A 20,779-nucleotide genomic window follows, 5' to 3' on the forward strand; every position below is an offset into this window, starting at 1 on the left:
GTAGAACTCTAGACTTTATCATAAACTTCAGAGTTCTGGATCCTAAACTAGAAGCACAGTTAACCAACTTGAAAGGTTAACCACAGTTAACCTCCCTTGAAAGCGAGATATTAGAATAACTGTCTCTTATTCCCGCACTTAGGTTGCCATGTCATGGTGTCTATTTAAACATTTTTTAGGCTGATCGTGTGCTGTGCTTAGTCACCAGTCACGTCTGACTCTTTGAGACCCCATGGACTGACAGAATCCTCTGTCCATAGGATTCTCCAGGCCAGAATACTGGAGTGGGTAACCAGCCCCTTCTCTAAGACATCTTCTCAACCCAGGGATCAAACCCATGTCTCCTGCATTGCAGGCAAATTCTTTATCGGAAGCCTAGTTGTTGACCGTGTAGCCCACAATAATATGCATTTCTTGCTTTCCCCCACTGGCTTTTAATCACATTATTAATGAAATCTACGTCTAACTTGTGCATAGGACCTAATGAAATTTACTTAAAATACTCTTAAAGGCCAACATTTTTGCTGATGAGCATTGTGGAGAGCCCATCCCCACCCCTGTCTCCCGTGCTTTTGTCTTTAAGTTTCATTTAAAACTCCCATCTTTCATATTTTGGTAAGAGAAGACTTTAAGTGGAAATGTAATCTGAGCATTGTGTCTAATACGTGGACTCAGCATGGGCATTTTGAAGCCAGTGATCCCATCTGTAGTGAGAGCATTAAAGTACAGTGATATTATTTCAGGAGGCAGCTCTCACAGTTGAAGGGCATCTTTGCTGGGAGCAGGGAACAGCCAGGTGAAATCAATTTCAGCACCGTGCAAGCCTTCTGGATTGACTGTCTTGAATTGGATCCAGTCCCTCCAAGACTCTGATAGAACTCAGTGATTTGGCCAGGGTACTCCACTGACCTGTAGACAGCATGAAATGATGCATACAAGGTGACCAGCTTTGAGATTTCTTTGGAAAAATCAGGTCTGGGTATTATGGGATATTCTTTAAGGCATTTCGTCATTGTGCATGGTAACAGGTCCTCCAAAAATTTGTTGTTGGAAATTCCCTGGAAGTAGTTGGTGGTGAACCTGGCCTTTGGGCCATGGCTGAGCTGTGAGACCTGTGGTCAGCCAGCTTTCCCTTCTGTAATCACTTCGATCCTCAGTGTCCTCGTCTGTAAAATGGAACAGTAGCACCTTCCTAAGTTGTTGTTGTTTGGCTGCCCCTTGACTTGTGGGATCTTAGTTCCCTGACCCAGGGATTGAACCCAGACCTTTGGCAGTGAAAGCTCTGAGTCCTAACCGCTGGACCACTGGGGAATTCCCCCGAAGTTGGTTTTAAGGCAAATGAGAAATAAAGCATTGTTGAAACCCTTAGGTTCCTAATGGTTATTGTGCAATTTTCATTTGGCTTAAAACTTTATTTTTAAAAAGTATTTATTTTATTTATTTGGTTAATTGAAGCACACAGGATCTTCGTTTCATCACACTGGGTCCTTTGTTGTCGTGCATGGGCTATCCATATGGGGATGATTGCAAGCGAGCATTTTAGTAATAGTTTTAAGGACAATGACTCATGAACAGACATGTTTGGTGTCTCCTCTTTGTTCACTAGCCTTTGAACCACAGGGCCTTCTCACTTGTCTCCCCTTTTGCTCACATACCCCTTGCTCTGGCATCTTAGAGCTCAGCTTTCCCTTTACTTCCTTTGAGAAGCCTTAACAAGGCCCCTGTCCCCAGCCTAGGTCATGGCCTTCTGTTTGTTGTCATTTGTTGTATGTATTTCTCCTACATGATGGCTTCCATAGCTGCAATTTATTTAAATGTCTGTCCTCTTCCCTGAGAAGGACACATTGTCGCTTATCTAATCGCAAGGAGACATTATTTTAAAGTAAAAAATGTTTTTCAGAAATCTGCCTTCCATAGGTCTGCCTTCCAGGGCTTCACTGGTGGCCCAGTGGTTCAGACTCTACCTGCAAAGCAGGAGACCTGGGTTCAATCCCTGAGTCAGAAAGATCTCCTGGAGAAGAAATGGCAACCCACTCCAGTATCCTTGCCTGGAGAATCCCATGGACAGAGGAGCCTGGTGGGCTACAGTCCATAGGGTCGCAAAGAGTCGGACATGACTAAAGTGCCTTAGCATGCACACATGCTTGTCTTCCATAGTAGTTTGTAAGCTCAAAGCATCTGGGACCACACCTGACTTAGTCACTGTGAAATCTCAAGTAGGCCTGGAATGATGGGTATGTGTATCTTGCCTGTGAGTGGTTTCCAGAAGAATGAATGAATGGTGTGTACCTTTACCCAGATACAAAGCCCTATCTGCTGACTTATAGCTCCCTGTATCTTTTGTAAGATAGCTCAATCATTCCAATGGGGGAAAAAAAAGAAAAACTTACATCTTCATTGTCACTAACTCTCCATTTCTCTGCATTTCTCCTCTAAATGATTTATATTCTTGAACTTAGAGTTTTGTTTCTAACTTGGTCCTGAAGATTGAAATCAAGTTTACATGGTTTTGTCTTCCCCGTAGCTCCTGCAGAAGAATGGCCAGCTGTCCACCGTCAACAGCTTAGCTGAGCAAGGCGAACTCGGCCTCCAGGAGGAAGCCCTGATTGGCCAAGAGGAGGAAGTGACTGTCACAGATGGTAAGCTGCCTTGCCCAGCTCTGGGTAGAGCCAGGGGATGGAAGGCAAACAACACCTGCAAGGAATCCTCAGAGGACAATTAAAAACAACCTAAGCAGAATTTGCCCTGTCATGTTACCTGTCATTATACACTGTCAATATCATATTGATAACAAAAGCAATCCATTGTAGCCCCGTATTTAGGTGTAGGAGGTTATAGCAATGCTTATAATGAAATGAATTTTTTTTTTTCCTTTTTCTCAGGCATCCTTATCTTGAAACCATGATTTGGTGGTTGTTGTTATTGCTGCCTTGTTCCAACCACTTACCTGGTGTTGGATTCTTGTTGAAAGTGCTGGGGTCTTGGTTGCTTTAAGAGTCAGTATTTCTCACTCTAGAGTAGCCTACTGCCCTTGTGAAGATTTTTCTGGTAGTCTGTATTGCTTTCTCTTTGTTAATGTATTGAAAATATTTCATATTTATTTATTTTCAGCGGTGCTGGGTCTTTGGTGCTGCACGGGCCTCTCTCTAGTTTTGGTGAGCACGGGCCTCTCTCTAGTTGCGGTGCCTGGGCTTCCCATTGCAGTGGTTTTTCTTGTTGGTTGAGCACTGCCTCTAAGGCACACAGGCTTCAGTAGTTGCAGTGCGTGGGTTTAGTTGCTTTGTGGCATGTGGGATCTTCTCACATTGCGGATCAAACCCATTTCTTCTGAATTGGCAGATGCATTCTTTCCAGTAGTGTGTATTTCAAGAAGATGTTTGCTTCTTGGAAGGGAAACTATGACAAACCTAGACAGCATAGTAAAAAGCAAAGGCATCCCTATAGACAAAGTCCTTCTAGTCAAAGCTATGGTTTTTCCAGGAATGCACCCCACTCCAGTATTCTTGCCTGGAGAATCCCATGGACAGAGGAGCTTGATGGGCTACCGTCCACCAGTTGCAAAGAATCGGACACAACTGAGCGACTTCACTTTTACTTTCATGTATGGATGTGAGAGCTTGACAAAGACGGCTGAGCGCCAAAAATGGATACTTTCGAAATGTGGTGCTAGAGAGGACTCTTGAGAGTCCCTTGGACAGCAAGGAGATCGAAGCAGTCAATCTTAAAGGAAATCAACCCTCAATATTCATTGGAAGGTCTGATGCTTGAAGCTGCAATACTTTGGCCCCCTGATGGGAAGAGCTGACTCATTCAAAAAGACCCTCATGCTGGGAAAGATTGAAGGCAAAAGAATAGGGTGGCAGAGGATGAGATGGTTGGATGGCATCACCAACTCAATGGGCATGAACTTGAGCAAACTCTAAGAGATGGTGAGGGACAGGAAAGCCTGGCGTGCTATAGTTCATGGGGTCACAGAGTCGGACACAACAACTGAACAATAACAACATATTTCAGGGTGCACACCTCTTTGCCCCAACTGTAATATACTGTGTGTGTTATAACCTTTACCCCAGAAATCATAGAGGGGTGGTTATTGGAAAGCAAGTCTGTGAGACTACATTATCACTGGTTTGATTTCAGCCCATGGAGGGGATGGGGACCACACCTTAGGGTCAGAATCAAGCACCTTGACAAGTCGGGCTCTTGCAAGGGAAGAAGAACCTTCCTCTGTTCTTATTTCTTGTCTCATCATTTTGTTTAGTCATAAAGGAATGATTTAACAACTCCTGTGGATGTACAGAATGATGGCGTATGGTAAACTGATGCTTACATGTAATGTGAAAAAGACAGATGAAGGGAAGAGTCTTGTGAAAAGAGACTAGCCATTGCCTCGGTGAGATGAGGTTCATCTAACATGTGGAACCTGTTTCTCCTTGTGTTCAACGCCCCTGTGGAGCTGCTGCAAGCAGGGAGCTGCTTTTGAAGTTGGTGGGAATTCTGATCTTTCTCTAGCACGACAGGCACCCTATAAAGTTAGAAATACATAGTCTCACACAAGGAGGATCTGCACAGCCTGTGTCAGAGTTTCAAATGATCTCTACCAAAATAATTGGAACGGCCCCAACTCAGATTCCAAAGTCCCACGCTCTGTCCTTCCCATGGTTAACCTTTGAATCAAATCAAGCCACAGCCTTTTTGGAGCCTTCCATAGCCAAGTCACTGTGCCCCGTGCTTCAGGAAAGATGGTAAAAGCTAAAATGGCCCATCAGGGGAGACAAGCGAGTACATGGAAGGATCCATAAGATGAAAATGAAGTTAAGACCAGGCAACATGGTGATTAATGAATCTTTCAAGAGACAAGAGCTCCTTAGAGCTCTGATTAATTTCATCAGAGATCAGGGAGTGGGATGAGGTCTGGGGCCTGAGGGGAGGTTGGGTTTAGATTTGTTGGGACAAGGGCTGCCAGCCAAGGTGGGGAATAAAACAGCTGACACTTCACAAGTGTTTACTGTGGGTCCCAGTTCAGTTCAGTTTAGTTGTTCAGTCGTGTCCGACTCCTCGACCCCATGGACTGTAGCATGCCAGGTTTCCCTGTCCTCCAATATCTCTCGGAGTTTGCTTAAACTCATGTCCGTCAAGTCAGTGATGCTATCCAACCATCTCATCCTATTTCACCCCCTTCTCCTCCTGCCCAGTTTTCTCCAGCATCAAGGTGTTTTCCCATGAGTCAGCTGTTCATGTCAAGTGGCCAAAGTAAAGGAGCTTCAGCTTCAGCATTAGACCTTCAGGGTTGATTTCCTTTAGGGCCTTGGGTCCTGGAGGTGTGCCTTTTGTGCAGAATGGCCTCTAGCAGTAACCTGATGAGATGGGTTCTGTCTTGATTTAAACCCAGACCAGCAGCTCCCCAAGCACAAGCTGTGCAGGACACGTCCACAGGCTTGTCCACCGAGCAAGGGGCAGAATGGAGACCCGGAAGGGAAAAGGGGCTGGGTCAGAGAGCTCTTCTGAAAGGTGAGGGGAGTTTAGAAAGTATTCCAGCAATGCAGATCACTGAAATAGACCCCGAAGGGGCTTTCGATCTGACTGGTGTGGAGTGTTGATAAGAGAAGGGAGAGGCTGCAGCAGATGCTCATGTTCCCAGAACATCCCAGGTAGCCTGGAATCCTGTCTAATCTGTGGCATGTTTACTAGAGATCTGGCTATCTTCCTTTAGTCCAGATGGGATTTCTTTCACTTTTCAGCCCTGTGATTGAGTTCAGTTCAGTCATTCAGTCATGTCTGACTCTTTGCAACCCCATGGACTGCAGTGCACGCCAGGCCTCCCTGTCCATCACCAACTCTTGGGGTTTACTCAAACTCACATCCATTGAGTCGGTGATGCCATCTAACCGTCTCATCCTCTGTCGTCCCCTTCTCCTCCCACCTTCAATCTTTCCCAGCATCAGGGTCTTTTCCAATGAGTCAGTTCTTTGCATCAGGTGGCCAAAGTATTGGAGTTTCAGCTTCAGCACCAGTCCTTCCAATGAACATTCAGGACTGATTTCCTTTAGGATGGACTAGTTGGATCTCCTTGCAGTCCAAGGGACTGTCAAGAGTCTTCTCCAACACCACAGTTCAAAAGCATCAATTCTTCAGCACTCAGCTTTCTTTATAGTCCAAATCTCACATCCATACATGACTACTGGAGAAACCATAGCCTTGACTAGATGGACCTTTGTTGACAAAGTAATGTCTCTGCTTTTTAATATGCTATGTAGGTTGGTCATAACTTTTCTTCCAAGGAGCAAGCATTTTTACCGAAAGTGATTCTGTCCCCACTGATTCATTGGAAAAGAGCCTGATGCTGGGAAAAATTGAGAGCAGGAGGAGAAGGGAGCGATAGGATAAGATGGTTGGACAGCATCACCTGACTCAATGGACATGAATTTGAGCAAACTCCATTAGATAGTGGAGGACAGGGAAGCCTGGCGTGCTGCAGTTCATGGGGTTACAAAAAGTCAGATATGACTGTGTTCTACATATCAGCTTACTGCAGGGTAAATAAAGACATAATTTGGTATGTAATGCTTAGCTGTAGGATTTTCGGTGCCTTAGTTTCTGCTCTTGCCCATTTCAGTAAGAAAAGATCTGAGCCATTTTGGTCCCTAGGAGGATTGGCTCACAGTGGGATTTGCTCCTGCCTTAGGCGCACCAATGGACAGGAGAGGAGAAAGCTACAAATGAGGGGCATTTCTCCTAGGAAGATTTTGATTTAAAGTGACAGACAATATTTAGTGACAGCCAGAATGCACAGTATTTTCCCACTTTGACTTGCTTGCTTTCTGAAACCAGAAATACTGGTAATTCAGAACCAAGCCTCTTCCCATAATGAAAATGAAATCCTGTTTCCTTGTAACCTTTCTTTAAATGATAGAAAACGAGATCTGCTTATTAAATATTTTCTAAACTATGCAATAAGGTTCAGATATATATGTGTGTGTGTGTGTGTTGAAGGAAGCTTGAAGATTATATAATTCTGGGGGCTTTCTTTTAGGGAATATACAATTAGGCATGAAAACAAATATTTATTAAAAAATTTTTTTAAAGCAATTTATAGCAAGTTACTTTAGCCTTGGAGTTAGTCCCTTCTGAGTTCTCTTTTAGGCAATTTGTCATTCATCACAACTGCTTATATAGAAATACAACTTTTTTCCAACCAGAAAGCTCTATCTAGCCATGCCACACCCAGCATTCATAGGAGCTTCACAAGTGCCATTAGTTTAGTGGCAAATCTTCTGCTGATTTTGCCCTCACCTAGCAGCATGTGGGATCTTACTTCCCTGACCAGGGATCGAACCCATGCCCCTGCAGTGAAAACACAGAGTCCTAAGTATTGGACCACCAGGGAAGTCCCTGATTCTACCGATTTTAACAAAGAACCCTCCCAACTCAGATTGTCATTTGTTCTGTAGTCTGTGGCTTATATGGTTTTCTGTGAGTCTCTATGAGTGCCTGAACAAGAAAGATTTTTTAAAAATTCTGTCTTGATCTGGGTCCAACTTTAAATTTCAAGTTTCTACAAATTAAAATTTTAGATTTTCTTTTCAAGTATCCGTTGATGCAAAGAGCTGACTCATTGGAAAAGACCCTGATGCTGGGAAAGATTGAGGGCAGGAGTAGAAGGCGATGACAGAGGATGAGGTGGTTGAATGGCATCACTAACTTGAGGGACATGAGTTGAGCAAGCTCCAGGAGTTGGTGATGGACAGGGAAGCCTGGGGTGCTGCAGTCCCTGGGGTCACCAAGAGTCAGACTGAACTGATACGTTGATCATATTATTTTCTTTGCAAACAGATGAGGAAAGTCAGTATTGCAAAATCAAAAAACTTAAGACCTCTTTATTTTGATAATCACATACTTGTTAAAGCCTCCAGAACTCATTGCCGTATATGAGCAGTCACGTGACTGTGCTCTGAGACCATCTGAATGTGTCATTTACAAGGCATTTGTTTCTGGGGTTCTTGGAGATTTGTCTTTCTGCAGAGTAGCTACAGCAAACATGATAAAGCCTGTGGATGTTATGTTTTCTCCATCCTTCCCAGGCCAGATTTGCTTGTGTGAAAGAACACACACACAGTGGTGATCCTCTCGTTGGTTTTTGAATTTTTGTTCACATATCCCTTATACTGTTTGCATACCCTGAGTGCAGGCATTTGCACCAGAAGCGATGGAGCTGCTGTTGGAAGCTCTGCCCTTGCCATTTGCTCCTCTGGGGTCAGCTGCAGGTGTCAGCCAGCACCCTGGGGAGCAGGTTTTGCTCTGCTGAACAGTGAGATGAGGAGGCTTCTGCCGGAACCATGCACGTGGAACAAAGCTCTGATCCCTCTGACCTGGGAGTGATCCTAGAAAATGCCTCGTCATCGCCAAGAAAAATAAACAACCCCCAACCCCCCCCCCCAACCCCCCATCTTGTCACTTAAAGCAAATGTCTTTTTTTAACGTACTTGTTTAGCTTTGGTTGTGCTGGATGCTTGTTGCTGTGTGGGCCTGTCTCTAGTTGCAGTGGGTGGGCACTCTCTTGTGGTCTGCAGGCTTCTCACTGGGGACTTCTTGCGTTGCAGAGCACAGGCTCTTGGGTGTGTGGGTTCAGTGGCTCCCGGGTTCTAGGCAGGGGCTCAGTAGCTGTGATGCACGGGCTTAGTTGCCCTGTGGCACGTGGGATCTTCCCAGACCAGGGATCGAACCCGTGTCTCTGCATTAATAGGCAGATTGTTTACCACTGAGCCACCAGGAAAGCCCAAAAAGTCTTATTCATCTGCGTCGGGTCTTAGTGGAGGCACGCGAGATCTTTGATCTTCGTTGCGCGCAGCTGGGATCTAGTTTCCGGACCAGGAATGGAACCTGGGCTCCCTAAAATGGAAGCGTGGAGTCTTAGCCATGGGGCCATCAAAGAAGTCCCAAAGCAGAAGTCTTAAAGAGAGTGTGTTCCTTACCTTTCTCAAGGTTCTACTTTCCTACATCCTGATATTTTCCCCACAGATATAGTAACAAAAATGGAGGTTATCAAGAAGCTGAATTTTCAGCACTGTGAAGAATTTCATGTCTCTGATGGTGCTGATGCCACAGTCCTGGCCAAACTGAATTTGCTGTTTGAACCTTCCAACTTCTGGTGTTTGGCACCTTTGGGGCACTGAAAGGCCAGAGGTTATTTCCAAGTGTTCACAACTCTCCCCGTGGAACTTGTCACCTTATAGAAAATCCATTCTTGGATTACAAGTTGTTGTTCTTTGCTTTTTGATCACTTAATAACTTTATCTGGAGACTGAGTACCCCGACCACTGCTCCAGGTCGGTGTTCAAAGATGACCCCCTCCCCCCTGCAAAATACTTCTATTTCTGTGAGAGGTGGCTTTCCTAGCCAGGAAGAAATGTTCTTATGAGTTAGTCCCTTTTGTTCTTCAGTTTGTGACATGACTGGTACCTTGTAAGTTCTGATGAAGGCATGCCTGTTGCTCAAATACTACCCTCTTTCCTTTATTTTTCTCTATGTCAGATGTTGTCAACATCTGGCATTCAGTATGCCTGTCTCTACAAAAGAACCATGAGAGCAGAGATTTCTTGGCATGGGGGGGTGGGGATGGGATTTGTATGTTTCCGTGTTGAGTCCCTTGAGCGTAGAACAATGTCCGACGCCCAGTAAGTGCTCAAAAAAATATTTTTTGAAGATTTTTTAAATGGGGGCCATTTTTGAAGTGTTTATTGACTTTGTAACAATACTGTTTCTGTTTTGATTTCTTGGCTGCAAGGCATGAGGGATCTTAGCTGCCCAATAGGAGATCGAATCCACCCCCCCCCCCCCCTTGCACTAGGAGACAAAGTCTTAACCACTGGAGTGCCAGGGAAGTCCCTCAAAAATAGTACCTGGATAAGTGAAAACAGTTTTCAACTTAGAGTTAACAAGATTACATTTTCACTCATATGGGAGAGGAGGATCTGTTTGATTTTTCCCTTTATATCAATTCATTCCCTGCATCCCCAAATGCAGAGCTCTTTAGATGTATCTGAGGCTGTTTCCTTTGCTGCATCAGCGCTAATAAAGCTACTTTTCAGTGCTGGGCTCTGAAGGTGCCCACCATTGGTTATCCAGGTGTTGTTGCCTGGAGACATGGAATCAGACCCTGACCTGCCTGCAATTAAATGATAACTCCCAGCGATGTGATCACATATGAGGGCTGGGTAGACAAAGAGAGGGGTCTCCCTTCCAACACTCTGGTATTTCAAATACAGTATTATTGCGTGACATTTTCTCAAGCTGTATCCTGTTTTGTAATGTTTTGAAACACTCACAAAACAGGCCTTGAACTTAGGCAAAAGTCCTACAGTCTGCAGTTTCTGGGAACTGGTTTTAATTCAGCCCTCTGCTCTGCAGCAATATTTTTAGCGTGCCTCTCTGAAATTACTTATGTCATTGACAAATTTCTGGTACAAATACTCTATTGCTTTCATCTTTAAAGAAATGCAGATTTATTTTTCAGTAACTAACAACCAAGCTATATAGAGATTTTTTTTTTCCCTCTCTGAAGTATATTTAAGTCTGTCGGTGCGATGAAACTTGGCTTTCATTGTAACTTGAAAAATTTGGTGTGAGGGGGAGTAAGAAGGAGTAAGACCTCTGTCCATCCTCCCTTTATAATCAGTTCATTGCAGGAGAGTAAGACCCAGGCCAGGCTGCCTTTCTCTTTTTCTATGACCTTGAGTTGAATACATCCCTTTATCTCACTGAGCAACAGTTTCCATCTGTAAAATGAACATCCTCGTCCATCTCTGAAATTCTATGACTGAGTCACGTCAGTAGTGCTGGAAATATAGGCATTAAAAATATAGGCATTAAAAACCAAATGACGGATGAGTCTTTGAAGATACACAGGTGACTTTGGGCAGGTAGGAATCTACTTGGCAATTTCATTATGCCTTTTTATAAAAACACTTTTATGCTCTTCTTTTTAGTCTGATCTTAAAAGCCGTTTTCTAGATTTGAATTTTGGCATTTTTATTTTAGTGTTTGGTAGGTTTTGGGGGAGAGGAGGGCATGTGTGACTGAACAACAACAAAATGCAGCATGTGGGATCTTAGTTCTTTGACCAGGGATCAAACCTGTGACCCCTGCAGTGGAAGCGGGGGGTCTAAACCACTGGACCACCAGAGAAGTCCCGGAAGTTTTACTTTAATGAACAAAAAGTTCAGCTGGGAAAACATTCGAGAAAGTCTCCGTATGTAACTATTTAGGTATGAAAGAAAGATAAGAGCTGCCTAAGTGTGGCCACAAAGTAACATGGGAATCACTTAATAACAGCTGGTTCTGGCCCAGTAAGATGAGCGAAAGATGTTGATAAAGGCCCCCAAAGACTTGTCAGTCAATCTTAAATTACTGCTAAGATTTACCTACAGATGGCTGTAGTTTTCCAGGGCGCCCGTGAATAGGGTGAATGCTCTGTACACACATGAATAGGATGGATGCTCTGGCACAGTTGAGGAGGAGCCTAGGTAAGATGGCCTATGCACTTGTCTACATAACCTGCCAAGGGGACCATGGCAATAAATGGTTTTTCTAACGGTGATGAAGCCATGGATGGAAACATTAAATTTAGCATTTATTGAATAAAAATCCTTTAGATGTTTTCTCAAAGACATTCTTAAAACACCCCCGGTTTCACCTGATAAAGCATCCCCCAGATGGTTCTGGCATTGTATGTTCCAAGCATAATGTCCCTATATTATATGAAAGGATGCTTTGAGAATGTACATCCTCTGATCTATATTTGTATGTATCTCTGGAAGAGCTTAAGTTCTACAGCTTTTTAGCCTGTCACTTGAGCCTTGTTCTTAAGCACCATACTTTGAATGTTTGTTAACTGCTTTTATAATTAACGAGTAGGTTCAGTGTGATACCTGGAGAAGCAAATGACAACCTAGTCCAGCATTCTTGCCTGGAGAATCGCATGGACAGAGGAGCCTGATGGGCTACAGTCCATGGGGTCGCAAAGAGTCAGACACGACTGGTGACTGACTTTCACTTTCACAGTGTGATATCAGGCAGCCCCCCCACCCCCCCAGTTAACAGTGCATGCTTTAGTTACTTTTGGTGAAAACTGATATATGCTGGATTGAATTAATTGAATGAACCGGTTGCTTTAATGTGTCTTAACATGGACCTGTTTCAACTGACACCAAAGCATGAGGCAGTTATCCTGCTGTGTTAGTTTGCTGGGGCGGCCAAAATAATATATCACAGAATGGGTGGTTTAAATATCAGACATTTATTTTCTCACAGTCCCAGAGGCTGGTAAGTCAAGACCAAGGTGCTGTCAGGTTTAGTTTTGACCTTGGCTTGTTGATGCCACCTTCTCGCCCTGTCCCCGTGGCCTTGCCCATCCCGGGTGTCTCTGGGTGTCCTAATGGCCTCTCATAAGGCACCAGTCAGATTGCATTCGGGTCCACTCTCATTTTAACTTAGTCATCTTTGTGAAAGGTTTCTCTCCAAATAAAGCTACATTTTCATGTGTCAAAAGTTAGGGTTCCAACGTATGAATCTGGAGAGTATGCAGTTGAGCCCATGACACCTGCCTTCACGACTGACAGCTGGAAAGCTGGATTGGGGACCCAGAAGTCTCAGGGGGAAGGAACTTTGAGGCTGTCTATGCCAGGCTCCTGCTCCCACATAGGAGGCTCTTCTGCTTAAACTCTGAAGGTTTGGAGTTTCTCCATAAAAGGAAACCCGTTATTCCACTGGAGTGAAAATATACCCCCTCCAACTGCCGCCGGCTCCTAGTGCTGCCTTCTGGAACTACAAAGCACAAACTCACCTCCCTTTTCCACATCGTGGCCCTCTAAGACACGTTTATCGTGTCTTTCATCTTTTCTCCTGCAGGCAGAACATCCCCAGAGAAAACAAGCTGCCTCACATTCAAAGAAAAATGCCAGGGCTGATGTATATATTTCAGATATGGATGTCCTTGATGGAAGCTTGCCAACCATAACTAGGTTTTACTTTCAATATTCCCACTTTTAAAGAGTAGTTTATTCCTCAGACTCTTTACAAACATGAGAACAACTTAGTTTCCTTTAAACCAAGGATTAAGTACTGAAAAAATTGATTGGTGTAGAAAAGTAAATTGATACAGAAGCATAGAAAGGAGTTCCCGTATCAAGGATGTTGCTAGAGGAACTATCGTCAGATAGAATGAACACCATATCAATGAAAGAAAAATGACAAATGGCATGTGACGAATTGTTAATCATCCCTTTTGATACTCCACTCAACGTGATGGTAAGCAGACAGCCTTACATGATGGAGCGGTTAGAGATACGAATAGGAGAAATCCCACCTTTCAAGTCATTGTTGCTGTTCTTTAGTTGCTAAGTTATGTCCAACTCTTTGTGACCTGGTGGACTGTAGCTCGCCAGGTTCCTCTGTCCATGGGGTTTCCCAGGCAAGAATACTGGAGTGGGTTGCCACTTCCTTCTCCAGGGGATTGTTCTGACTCAGGGATCAAACCAGCATCTCCTGCATTGGCGAGCAGATTCTTTACCACTGGGCCACCTGGGAAGCCCCAAGTAATTGTTAGTTGTAAATAAAGTGGAAGATTTCCCCAACCCGCACCCCCACCCCTACATCCCAGGCATTGTTAGTTGTAAAAAAGTGGTTGTCAGGATTTCCCTGGCAGACCAGTCCAGTGGCTAAGACTCCATGTTCCCAATGCAGGGGGCCTGGGTTCAATCCCTGGTCAGGGAACTAGATCCCACATGCCGAGATTAAGGGTTCCTGTGAAAGAAAAAGTGAAAATCGTTCAGTCGTGTCCAGCTCTTTGTGACCCCGTGGACTATACACTCCATGAAATTCTCCAGGCGAGAATACTGGAGTGGTTAGCCATTCCCTTCTCCAGAGGATCTTCCCAACCCAGGGATCGAACCCAGGTCTCCTGCATTGCAGGTGGATTCTTTACCAGCTGAGCCACCAGGGAAGCCCCCGCAAAATGTGGAATGCTTCATGAATTTGCGTGTCATATGTGCTGCCAAAGCGAGCACAAGAGTTCCCATACCACAACTAAAAAAAAAAAAGATTCGAGTACCTTAAGGAAGATGGAATATCCTGCGTGCCACAGCTAAGATCTTGTACAGCCAAATAAATAAATAAAACATAGCTTAAAAAAAAAAAAGTGGAAGTGGATGATGTAAAACAGTAGTCTCCATCAAAAAGCTTCGTGGCCTCCCTTTGTAAGCTCGGTGTACAGAAATCCAAGGATTTCCTCAAGCTCATCAAGCCTTGGCCCTGAGTGTCCCCCAGTTGTGTTAATTTCTGCTCTGTGTTCTGGTGCACTAAGATTCTATCATTGTCATGTTGATAAATGTATTACCATTGGCACCTGACACTGTTCTGATCTTAATCCCCTGGGTAGCTCACTGGCTCACAGAGTCCTTTTCGTCCTCCTTCTCGTGAAGATTTTAGAGTGATGAATCTTCATGTGAATCCATTGACTCAACATGCTGGGTTCATGTGACCTCTTCAGTCTAGAAACTTCATTCCTAGGAAGCTATGTCTTCCCTTCCCCTCTTTTTCTTTGATCTCTTTTGGGGATTACTATTCCAATTTTAGAACTTCTAGAATGGTTCTAAGGAAAGCTTTTTTCCCCCATGTAGTTTGCATGTCTTTATTCTTGAAAAATGTCCTCAAGATTAGATTTCATCTTTTTTTTTTTTAAATGCTTTTATTTGTTTAGCTGTGTGGGTCTTAGCTGTGGCATGAGGGATCTTTTTTTTTTTCCCTTCAGAATTAGTAGATTATTTAATAGTTTCAGGAAGAGTATAATTTACAGAACAACATCATAATTTGAATGATGTTGTTAGGAAGATAGCAAGAGGAATTATTTGCTTAGCACAAAATGATTTCTTTAAATTAAACTTGATAATGTTCTTTCCACTGCAAGTATTTTTCCCCCAAACTCCCTAACCGTCCCTCCTTTACCCTCTCCCACTTTGCCTGCCCACCCCCACCACCATAAGTTCCTTCTCTATAAATCTCCTTTTGTTTTTTAAGTAAGTTCATTTGTATCATTTTGGATTCCAAATATAAGGGATGTCATATGACATTTCTCCCTGTCTGCCTGACTGCCTTCACTCAGCGTGGTGTGCAGAATCTTTATTTGTGGCATATGGGATCTAGTCACCTGACCAGGGATGGAACTTGGCCTCCCTGCATTGGGAGCGAAGAGTCAGCCACTGGACCATCAGAGTCCCTAGATTTCATCTTGTTACTATATTTTTAATTTCTAACAACTGATTTGTGTTCTAAACATTCCATTCTTTTTTTTTTTTGGCCGATTTTGGCCGAGCTGTTCAGCTGGTGGGATCTTAAGTTTCTCAACCAGGGAGACAGAACCTAGGCTGTCTGCAGTGAAAGTGTGGTGTCCTCACCGCTGGACTGCCAGGGAATTCCCATGACCTTGGAATTTATGCAGTAAATTTTGGTGAGCAGGACTTTGTTTTCTGGAAGGATCTGAAGTAAATTCTGTCATCCGGATTTTATTCTTCATCTAGGCAATGGATTCTGTCACACTCTAGATTTGTAAAAAAGTTTTCTTTACAAGTAAATTGTAATTCATGTGAATACAGGTTAAATAAATTTATTCCTACTGCAAGTGTAAATTTTTGCTTTGCAGGTAGTTTTGAAGCCAGTCTAAATAGTCTCGTTGACCTTTTTTTTTTTTTTTTGGCTGCACTGGGTCTTTGTTGCTCCCCATGCGCTTTCTCCAGTTTGGTGTGTAGGCTTCTTGCTGCAGTGAGTCCTCTTGTTGCAGGGCATGGACTCTAGAATACGGGCTCAGTAGTTGGGACCTACAGGCTTCCTTGTCTTGCCGCATGTGGGTTCTTCCTGGACCAGAGATTGAACCCATGTCTCCTGCATTGGCAGGTAGATTCTTAACCACCAGACCACCAGGGAAGTCCCTAGTCAACCTTTTAAGTTTTATATACATATAAAAGTTATATAGTTTCAGACTACCAGGGAAGCCTGGTATATGGGCTTCCCTGGTAGTAAAGAATACTCCTGCAATGCAAGAGACTTGGGTTTGATCCCTGGGTTGGGAAGATCCCCTGGAGAAGGGAAAGGCTACCCACTCCAGTATTCTGGCTTGGAGAATTCCAGGGACAGAGGAGCCTGGCAGGCTACATGGGGTCTCAAAGACTTGGTCACGACTGAGCGATTTTTACTTTCATATTTCATATATATATATATATTTCCTTTTAAACACTTTATTATTATGTGTGATTACAGTGAAAGTTGGTGGGAAAATAATAGATTTCAATATGTTTGTTTGTTTAAATGTTTAAAGTCACTCAGTCGTGTCCGACTCTTTGTGACCCCGTGGACTGTAGCCTACCAGGCTCCTCCATCGATGGGATTCTCCAGGCAAGAATACTGGAGTGGGTTGCCATTTCCTTCTCCAGGGGATCTTCCCAACCCAGGGATCAAACCCAGGTCTCCCACACTACAGGCAGACGCTTTAACCTCTGAGCCACCAGGGAAGCCCCCAGATTTCAATATATTAACTCAAATTAAGAAATTGTGAAAGAGACAGCTGCACGAATTAAATCTATCAATGGGAATTTAATTCCTTGCCACTTAGAGGCCACCAGGAACTTGTGCTGGTCAAACCAAGTTAGGTTTCTTTAGCCTGTTATACTAAGGGAGGAGTCTAGCATGGGTGACTCAGTAACAGGGAGGTGGGAGGGCTTTATTATAGGATTTGTGCTTATGTGGGTGATTCTGAGAAAACAAAGGCGTCATCACTAGACTGGATGCTGAAGAAGTGAGGGCAATTCTGTGAGCGGACAGCTTGGTGGTTTCTGTTCAGGAGGCAAGGAGATGGAAGCTGGGTGGAACTGTCCTGAATGAAGCAGGAATTGTCCTTAGGAGGCAATTCAGTCCATGGAGACGTTCAGTTACTTTTACAGTTTTAGAAGTTGTGTTCTGGCCATATGAGGCTGTTGAGCACTTGGAATGTGGCTGATCCTATTTGAGATGTGTTCTTCATGTGAAATACTCAGTCCAAAAAGGAATGTAAAATATTTTCCTAATATTTTTTCATTTTTAGCACATATTGGCATAACTGGACTAGATAAAATATAGATACAGGGTTAGATAAAATATATTAAAATGAACCTCAGCTGTTTAGTGTTATTCATTTGAATGTGATTACTAGAAAATTTAAAGTTGGGAGTTCGCTGGTGGTCCAGTGGTTCAGACTTAGCACTTTCAACACCAAGGGTGAGGGTTGATCCCTAGTTGGGCAGCTAAGATCCTGCAAGCCACATGGTGTGGTCAACAAGAAAGAAAGACAAAAAGAAAAAAAAAAAGGAAGTGAGGGAGAGAGGAAGGAAGGAAGGGGAGAAGAAGGAAACGTGACAGAAGAAGAAAATTTAAAGTCTTGTGTGTGGCTTGCTGGTGGGCTTACATCAGTTTCAGAGGAGCAGCTGCAGTCAGCCAGTCGGTCTTGGGTAGGTCACTACTGTCAGTTCTCTCTTCTCAGTGCGAACATTCAGCTAGCCTCTCCCTCCCACTCCTTTGGAGAAGGACTTTCCAGGCAAATCAAAGATTGTCTCATTCTCTTCTGAAAGATCCAGAGGAGCCTCAGGTTAATTACTGTTAGTGCACGATGATGCTTCTCTTGTCAGGATGCATTTCTGAGAAATTGATGATAAAAGGGCATTCTTGCTTTGTATAGACGTATTTTTCCAAAGGATTCTTTTAAAATGAGACTTAAGTATATTTAAAGCAGTATTTCTCAACCTTTTCACCACTGCCTTGCCAAGCTAAGTCTTTTTTCAGTAACTTGTCCCCCCCCCATTTTTATAGCAGAGATATACTGTGCACCAGTTTATATAATATGATGCCTCTGTTTGTCTGTCTCTACATATTGTCCTGTGCTCAGTCTCAGCCATGCAACCCCATGGACTGGAGCCCACCAAGCTTCTCTGTCCATGGAATTTTCCAGGCAAGAATACTGGAGTGGGTTGCCATTTCATCCTCCAGGGGATCTTCCCGACCCAGGGATTGAACCCTCGTCTTCTGGGTCTCCTGCATTGTAGGCAGATTCTTTACCCACTGAGGCATCAGGATAGCCGTGTGTGTGTGTGTGTGTATATATATATATATGTTTAAAATCTGTGCTTCATATGTAAAAGAATAAGGTCAACCATGAACCAGTTTTTACCCCGTTGGGAAGTGGATAGTTTATGCATAATAGCTAACATTTATTATGTTTCTCAAATACACTTGGTAGTGCTTAACATTAGCACTAGTGGTATCTTTATTCTCCCATCAGTTGAAACCCAGAGAGTTAGAAGAATTCCTTACTCCTGGCCACATTGCTATCAGAAGAACCAGAACTACAACTTGTTTTTAAGACTTTGCAATCTTTTTTAGACCAAACCAAATACGAGTGTTCAGAGTCCTAAGAAGAATCAGGGATTCTTCACTAGGCACTCAGGAAAGAATTTGATTCCTATGCCAATTCCTGACCAGATTTGGTAGTGAAACACCTTTTTGGTTATTTGCTCATTTTTAGAAGATTATACTTGGACGGGAATCTGCTTTCAGCTTGCTAGTTTATATATTCCATGATTGGGAGTTTAAGATCATGATTTAGACTGCCTTGCATTTTTATAATTTACTTTATTTGGGGGCTGCGCTGAGTCTTTGTTGCTGCGAGAGGACTTTATCTAGCTGTGGCCAGCGGGGACTACTCTCTAGTCGCAGTGGCTTTTCTTGTTGAGAAGCACAGGCTCTAGGCGGACCGGCTTCAGTAGCTGCTCTCTATGGGGCTCAGTAGTTGAAACTCATGGGCTTAGTTGCTCCGTGGCACGTGGAATCTTCCTGGACCAGGGATCGAACCCATGCCCCCTGCATCAGCAGGCAAATTCTTTGGACCACCAGGGAAGCCCCAAGTCTGCCTTGCATTTTTAATGGAATCGGAGGTATCCCTGGAAGGTTCAAGGTCTGGCAGCGTGGGTCCCCTCTGTGCAACAACCACAGCTGGTTATCACATGTGCTTGCCTTATAACCGTGAGAGTAACAGAGCTTGGTGTAGATTTGTAAAGTGTAGGAAAATATCAGGACAGAAATTGCCCATAATTCCACTATGGTTGGTTTTTGATAGTTTTCTTTTTGGGCTCTTTTTTTTCACTCAGCCTCACTTATGTGAACATATTTTAGAAAGCAAAATCAAGATTGTATTGAATATATAGTTTATATACTGAACAAAGAGGTGTGTGGCTTTCTCTATCAACGTAAGCATTTCTCCATGTCACTAACTGTTTCAAACATGTTGTTTTGCAAGATAGTCCAGTGAAGAGTTAAATAAACTATTTTCCTAGTATTGGGACACTTAAGTTCTTTAAATATATTATACATCCCAAGCAGTTAAAATTTTCATATATAAATTTATATTTTGATTTGGTATAGCTAATAAAACTAGAATTGCCAAGTCGAATATTAAAACGTGAACTCAACAAGAGGAGAAATAAACTTATTCTATATCACTTTTATTATTTGGATTGAGTTTTTTTAATATTTAATTTCCCCCTTTCCTTTTTTTTTTCTTGATAAATTGTCTTGCTAAGTGACTTTTAAATCCCCCTTAGCTTTTCTGTTGTATTACAATAGTCCCTTTGAGGAACTAGTCTTCAGATTATTTGTCTTAAGGATTTTGAATCAAAATAACCATGTCTACACAAACATGTCCAATTCAACTGGACCATAAAATTCAATTAACTGGTATTTGCCTGTGTTCGTAGCAAAGGAACAGCGAAGACTTGAAAATACACTGAGCCCAGGAGAACCTGCGCAATGTCATTTAATTCAGTGTATAGTTTCATCTTCCTGGTTATTAGTTGGCAGCAACTTCTAACTCAACACAAGATGATCTCTTTGAAGCATTTTAAAGGAGCAACAGTGCATAGAGGCTCCTTCAGATTTCATCTGCCCTTTGCAGCCAGAGGAAAAGCAACCTCATTGGGTTTGGGTTTATTTTCCTCTGAATGTAAAGCTGGGGTGAAAAGAAAAATGAAAGGAGGGGTGATGGGTGTTAGGAGTGGATTGGGGGTGAGTCCAAGTCTCCAGTTCCTGATGCTCGATCCCTGGGTCAGGAAGATTCCCCTGGAGGAGGAAATGACAACCCACTCCTGTGTTCTTGCCTGGAGAATCCCATGGACAGAGGAGCCTGGCGGGCTACAGTCCATGGGGTCGCAGAGTTGGACATGACTGAATCGACTTAGCATGCACGCACAAGTCCCTAGTTCCCGACGATGCTCACGTGTAGGTTAAATGCCTCCTTGGAGGAAGTTAATGAACCTCGCATCTGTGCTGACCCTGGTGTTTTGGTCTCTTTTGCCCACTTGTCCAGCTCGCTGGGCTGCGAGGCCTCCTGAGTTCTCGTCCTGAGTCGCCGCTTTGTGATGCGCAGGCATCCCACTATTTCTGCTATTTCCGTCTTCGAGTCCCCTCCACCTTGGGCTTCCTCTACCCTCTGTCCGTTCTCAGAGCCGCTGTTCAGATTCGTCTTCCTCAGTGTTCCAGACCTTTGACTTCACCTGGTGCATTCCATTCGGATGATCTCAGAGATGTGAGTGCTGCCAACTTTCGGACTCCTTCCTCACCTTGGTCACCATGGTTTCCATCGATTTTATTTCTAGAGCGTCTTTCTCATTGTCGTTACTGCCCAGTTAGTTTTTCTGAATCACAGTTC

The 20,779-nt window shown here is 43.5% G+C and overlaps 1 protein-coding gene across 1 annotated transcript in view; it reads left to right on the plus strand.

Moving 5' to 3' along the window:
* AKAP12 (A-kinase anchoring protein 12) overlaps window positions 1-20,779 on the plus strand; it is a 110,820-nt gene that overhangs the window by 58,482 nt on the left and 31,559 nt on the right. The window contains exon 3 of the mRNA XM_018053358.1: window positions 2,525-2,639. Within this exon, the coding sequence (XP_017908847.1) occupies window positions 2,525-2,639 (115 nt within the window). The remainder of the gene's footprint in view (window positions 1-2,524; window positions 2,640-20,779) is intronic.

The sequence above is a fragment of the Capra hircus genome, chromosome 9 (genome assembly GCF_001704415.2).
Source record: "Capra hircus breed San Clemente chromosome 9, ASM170441v1, whole genome shotgun sequence".
NCBI classification, from domain to species: domain Eukaryota; kingdom Metazoa; phylum Chordata; class Mammalia; order Artiodactyla; family Bovidae; genus Capra; species Capra hircus.